The sequence below is a fragment of the Etheostoma spectabile genome, chromosome 9 (assembly GCF_008692095.1).
Source record: "Etheostoma spectabile isolate EspeVRDwgs_2016 chromosome 9, UIUC_Espe_1.0, whole genome shotgun sequence".
NCBI classification, from domain to species: domain Eukaryota; kingdom Metazoa; phylum Chordata; class Actinopteri; order Perciformes; family Percidae; genus Etheostoma; species Etheostoma spectabile.
The window spans coordinates 27757415-27763797 of record NC_045741.1 but is presented as its reverse complement, the minus strand read 5'-3'; the positions used below and the strand labels follow the sequence as shown (position 1 = coordinate 27763797).

Genomic DNA, 6383 nt, shown 5'->3' with positions numbered 1-6383 from the left:
TTTTGGTTAAAATCAACAAATAATCGTGAGAATAATCGTTATCAAAATTTTGATCAAAATAATCGTGATTATCATTTTGACCATAATCGTGCAGCCCTAATTTCAGCCTATAATTATATGCTTGAAATATTGTGATTTATTGTAAAAGAGCTTGATTTTGGTCTCATCTGACCACATCACTTTCACCCAGTTCTCTGAATCATTCATATGTTCATTGTGTGGTTCTACAATCTTTTCCCTGACATCCTTGGAGAGATCTTTGGTCTTGGCCATGGTGGAGAGTTTGGAATGTGATTGATTGCTTCTGTGGACAGGTGTCAGGTAACAAGCTGAGATTGGGAGCACTCCCTTTACGAGGGTGCTTCTAATCTCATTTTATTACCTGTAGTAAGCCAGCCTGTGAGCCAGACATCTTTCTGATTGAGAGGGGCCATATACTTATTTCTCTCATTAAAATGCAAATCCATTTATTAAGTGTTTTGACTTGCGTTCAGATTTTGTTGTTGTTTTTCTTTCTCTCACTATTTAAATTAACCTACCATTAAAATTGTAGACTGATAATTATTTTGTCGGTGGCCAAATGCACAAAATCAGCAGGGGATCAAATACTTTTGTATGTATATGTGTGTATGTATATACTGGATATGTGTATGTCTGTGTTATTAAAAAACAAGAAAAGCCTGAACACTAAACAGAGTTGCCTAGTGGATACGTCACACATTTGTAACTTGTAACTTGATGATGTTTGGCTAGTGTGAACAAGAGGAATTATTACAGCAAACCTATTGACATCTGGCTAATGTTATAAGGTGGTGTAAGACAGACTTGAAAATTGTGGGCCTATCGTTTAACATAGAGGTAACAGATCAGAAGAAAAGAATTGGAATCATTTTTGTCATGGTCATATGTTAACAGTTTTGGTAGACACTGACAAACAACAACAACTATCTATATAAATATATATATGAACCCTCTGAATTTCAATCAAGGAGTTTTGGGCATCAAAACGAATGCATGGCATACACTCTGGTCAATCATTAGGTCTTTAGTGCCAGATCTCTGAGGACTTGGCTGGTACTAATGGTCTTCCTGGTTTTATCTACTGTAGGTGGTGAAGATCAATGTGTGCTACTGGAGAGAGAAGGTTCCTGGTTCATACAATGTGAAGCAGCGCTTTCCTTGCTTCCTGCAGACTGAGGGCGAGGAGTCAAAACAGCAAATTTACGGCCTCCCATCCAACGAGTACCCAGGCCTGATGAAGGTATGTCACAGTAGTGTGATTCTACATTGAGAAGCTCTAGATCCTGTACAGACCCCCATAATTCATGGTAATAATATAAAGTAGACTTTGTTAATGATCTATTATGTTTTAATGTGATTTCATCTATCACATCTATTTGCTTTTCAAGTTGATCATTTGACTTCATTATTCAACATTAGTATCTAAACCCATGCTGTGTGTGCACTGAAGCAAACAGCTTTTTATTAAATTAAGATACATGCACACACTGGAGCACTGCTTATCTTATGATTTGACTTATTACAGAATACCAAAACATTTGTTGTCTTATAACCATTAACTCAGTTTGCTAACCAGCATATAGTTACATTTTTTATTGTAAGAATACGTTTTTATTACGGCTGTTAATCACGATCAGTCGCAAATTAAAGCTTTTAGTGCTTAATCGTCATGGGAGTAGACAAATGCTTGCTTAATGCAAATATTTATTTATTGCAACAATCCAAAACAATGGCAAATACTGTCAAGAATATTCTCCAGAATAACCTCAAAGCTACAGTATGCATAAAGAAATACGTTGAAAGCAGAACATGGCAAACTCAACTCTTGCCCATCAACAACAGATGGGCAATTCAATTAAATTTTAATTATATAGTGCCAAATCACAACAACAGTTAAGAGCAGGTCTAGACTATACGCTGTGATCTTATTTAGAGAAACCCAACAACATCCAAAACAAGAGCAGGCAGTAGGCAACAGAGGCAAGGGAATGTAACAGTACTTGGTAATACTAACACAATGTAATGTTCCACTTTACATTTGTAAAAGTTTAATTAAACTTCCTGTTTTTTTTATCAGTTCAAATTTGTGTTAATTCGTTATTATAGCCACATTTGTATGTACTTCATAATCAACGTGACCCTACGTAGCTTTTGAAGGGAAAAAAAAAGCTTTACGAAAAGTTGAATTTATGAGCAACAACTGACTTGTAATAGGGAGAATGGTGCCCGTGTCATTCCCACTGCGCACCCCAAGCACCTGTTTCACACACTATGTAACTTTGGCGAGCAGGTCCGATCTCCTGGGAGAAGTGGGAAACCCTTTACGGCACTGTCTTTTGGTTTTCCTTCTGATGTCCTCCGGCTGCTCTGCCTCAACTCTCTGTGATTTACAGTGGTTTCTGATTGACAGAAAGCTTTACTTGTTGCTGAAGGGGTTATTGCTAAGGCTAACAGCTGCAACATCATGTTTTAAGCATTTGCCTAATGCCATGGTGGTCATTTTTGTGCATTCACCATGAAACAGAAAAGCGTTGTAACTCAAATGTACATTGTCCAATCTGCTCCAAATTTCTCATGCTTGATCCTTGAGTCCAGGCTGAGGGTATCTACATGGCAATATAGATTAATCACCATAGCGCCACCAACTGGCAACAGGAAGTCAGCTGTGTGTTACAAACATTTGATTATGTTTCGATTTCAGTATCAAAAAATTGTAGTGAAATTAACCATATCTTTGGAGAGTTAAGCAGTAGTCTGGCGACTGGACAGTAGAGCATGAGGCTGCCAGCAGAACAGCAGATTAGTAACATGTCTGGCTGGGATGACCAACAGAGTTTCTGGCTCAGCGTTGACATGGGCAGCCAATGTTGGTTCTGGGATTTCCATGGCACTGGAATGCTGCGCGAGCCAACGTGTCAGCAGCCATGGGGACTATGTCTCCTCCTTGGGGCTCAATGGTACCCCGTAAAAATTGCCAGATGATTCCCCGCAAAAGATGAGCCCCAGACATCAGGGTGGCTCCTCAACGTGTCAAGAGGCAGGCCGAGGAATCAGGGGATAGAGGGTATGGACCGGCAGACAGCCAGATCAGGACAGGAAGGCCAAGGCCAGTGGATCAGAATGGAGGCTAGTTGCTAGCAGACTAGAGGTTCGCAGACTGGGGATCAGGCTCAAAAGCGAAGGCAGGGGTGTAGGCTAAAGGCTAGCAGACCAGGTTAGAGCTGATTTTAAGTCCTCTGCCAGTCCAAGTAGCCACTTTGCTAGCCCAGGTTTCGAATAAACCCCCCTGCTTTGGCATTCAAGCATATCATTCGGCTAGAATGGTGCTTTTGAGAACCACATTGCCACGGTGGTACAATTGTGGTCCACTCTGAAATTAAATAATGGTGCAAAGTCAACTCTAAAATGTGATTTGTCCTACCTCAACATCAGATCAGATGTGGGAGTTGTGCTGGGTTTGATGTCATCTGATGGCACATCTCTATTTTGGGCAGTATGGCGGGCCAGCAGGAGTTCTCAGCCTAATAGCAGACCACATGCATAGAGGAGAGGAGTGGACAGATGGTGATGCCACGTCACATTATTCACTCTGAGACACTGTCACCTCAGCTACTGTATGTCCAATGTTTGGAACATTGAACATAATTTGGAAAATATCCCTCAATGAAGCAGAAATGAACCATGACATGCATGGACCTGACAGAATGTTTTCTAAATCAGAAAAATCCTGTGGAATAAAATAAAAACTGCAACTCTTTTAATTCCCCACCCTCCTTGCTGTGCCTCTGTTCTCTGGTGAGACAGTGTGTGTCAAACCCGGCTGACGGGAGCAGCACACAAAAGCAGCTCTGGAAGTGTGTGTATGACAGTCACCCCTTTTGTCATTTACCTTTCAAGCTTGCGATAGGAGCACTAAAGGTGATGTAGACATATGAATCAAGTAATTTTCTGCCTTATTACTTACCTTTACATGAAATATTACCAGATGACTAAAATAATCCCATTCAGCATTGCATGAACAGAGCTGTGGGACTCTGTCTTAGTACAATACTTGCTTTCTTTATGTACTTTGACAGAGGAATTTGTCGGACTCAAGCTACTGAAGCCTTGCATCAAATATAGTTTGCATTTTAGCACAGATTAGAGGGCAACTACAAGTATCAGTTTAATTTCATAACCGTTTTGTTGAAGGAATTTGGCTTTGGATCGTATTTTGGATTTATTTGTATTTCTTTGACTTGCAGTAGGCATGAGCTATACGTGTATATGGCTAGGTACCAAATTCAATACTTTTTGGACACCAACCGAATTGCCTCGTCATTCAATACCAAATTTCAGGTCCTCATCAGCGTCAATGAGACAATAAGCATGCAGCAGGCTTCTACCGATATCTAATATTGTCTGTAATTGGCTGCCTAATGTTACACATCGTAGAGACACACATGAAAATCTCACATAGTAGGAACAGAATTGTTTGTTTTTAAGATTTGTGATGTAACTTGTAACGTTGTAATTTATTTTTGTCTTACAAAATTGTTATAGAAAAAAGTATTGTTTAGGAACCGGTTTCAAAGTTATGGTGTTGGTATTGTTACCAGTATTGAAATGGTTTGAACGATACCCAGCCCTGTACGTGTACCATGTGTCTGCATTAGGGGTGTGACGAGACACCCAGCTCAAGAGACGAGACACGAGATTGGGTTCACGAGACCAAGACGAGACAAGATTTAAACCTATGTTACTGAAAACTTCAATGAAGAAATAACAAAAGAAATTGTCCTTTATTCAATTGAAAGTCACAAATGAAAACAGAGCACTGAATGGTTTTGCCACAAACTCAAATGACTGGCTTCTGTCTTGTATTACAAACAGTTACACCGTTACTTATTAAATGTGTATGAAGGTGGAGAGAGTCTCTTCACTCAGAGAACCAAGGTTACAACACAACCAAGCGTTTTCTGGCAGTAGTTGAGACCAAATGTTTTGTACTAATATGTCATTGTACAGTAGACAGAGAGAAATAAATCTTATTTTACTATTGTTTCACATTGTTTACGTTCTAAAGCACACATAAACTACCATCAATTTTTGTGAAGGTGCTCTTTTCTCATCTTTTGCATTTTATTAATTGCTAAAAGAGAACATTTCTCTTTGTTTAATATCGTTAAAAGTAAAGTTAGGTTTTTCTGTCTGCTTCCCAACTCATTTTAAAAAGAGATTGGTCTGTGCGAGACAGCGCCACAGCGCCATGCGTGCTGCGGACGCGTGTGTCTCAGCCAAGAAGGAGAGACGGAGCACAGCGGTACTCTCTAATGTTCTTCTGCTGGGTTTTACAGGCAGCCTTTTTCTTCCACTATTGCTCTGCAAAAGTAAACTCAGAGTCAACTTTGGAGAACAGGCGGGGGATCTTCTGCTAATTTCGAGGCTGCTGCTCTGCACTTGTATTTGCTGATTTCGTGAGACACTTTTTACCTTGACGAGAAATCTCACATTTAATCTTGTGAGATCTCGTGGGGATGAGATCTTGTCACACCTCTTGTCTGCATGTATTGATTTGTGTTCTTGCTATTCCCTGCTTAAGGTTTGAAGAAGCATTGCAAGTGGGCATTATATATTGGGGAGGATGCATCATTGGTGGGACTATGTACTCTAGCCAGTGGTGTATCCTACGTGATACGCAGGTATACGCAGTAGACCCACTAAGAAAGCTCCAAGATTTCCATATTTCATATATATTCATTGTCCTGGTAGAGGTGGCCTTTTGTGATGTTTATCTATCCAGTTCTCAGCAAAAGTTTTAACAGAGGAACAATGGCGTCTCTAGGCTCTGGTAAAAACAATCAGCCCTCGCCGGCGTCTACCTCCTACATACCTCATTGCCCCTAAATGTTGACTCACCTGGTGGCTAAGGCTGCGTGGTACATTCAAAACAAAAGCACTAGTAGATACTTAAAATAACCAACATAAAATACTAATGAGATAAACGAGCTTATGTAGCTGTGTGAGTCAAGTAAAACAGAAATTAAATAAATACATATTTAACTATTTAATATAACAAAACAATGAATAGCTCCAACAAACAACACTTAATTTTGATATATTTGAATTCCCCCATTCCGGCAAATCCACATACACATATATATAATGGCATGAAAATCTTCCTCTTTATGAGTTTTTTTACTTTAATATGCGTTCCACCAGCCTGCTTATGGTCCTCCATTGGCTAGAAATGGCGATGGGTGTAAACCAAGCTCTGCCTTTGAAAAAATTAAAGCTCAGATGGGCCAATCTGGAGTCTTGCTCCTTATGAGGTCATAAGGAGTAAGGTTACCTCCCCTTTTCTCTGCTTTGCCCACCCAGAG

The 6383-nt window shown here is 39.9% G+C and overlaps 1 protein-coding gene and 1 long non-coding RNA gene across 5 annotated transcripts in view; one reads left to right on the top strand and one right to left on the bottom strand.

The window, feature by feature from the left end:
- LOC116695664 (uncharacterized) overlaps positions 1 to 6383 on the bottom strand; it is an 813105-nt gene that overhangs the window by 5084 nt on the left and 801638 nt on the right. The gene's annotated exons all lie outside the window — the stretch shown is intronic.
- Positions 1 to 6383, top strand: part of LOC116695626 (peroxisomal sarcosine oxidase) — a 115457-nt gene that overhangs the window by 25322 nt on the left and 83752 nt on the right. For all 4 annotated transcript variants that reach the window (XR_004333504.1, XR_004333505.1, XM_032526033.1 and 1 more), the window contains exon 5: positions 1109 to 1261. Coding sequence is in view for 2 of the 4 variants with exons in the window: in XM_032526033.1 (XP_032381924.1) it covers positions 1109 to 1261 (153 nt within the window). In the remaining 2 variants the exon portion in view is untranslated. The remainder of the gene's footprint in view (positions 1 to 1108; positions 1262 to 6383) is intronic.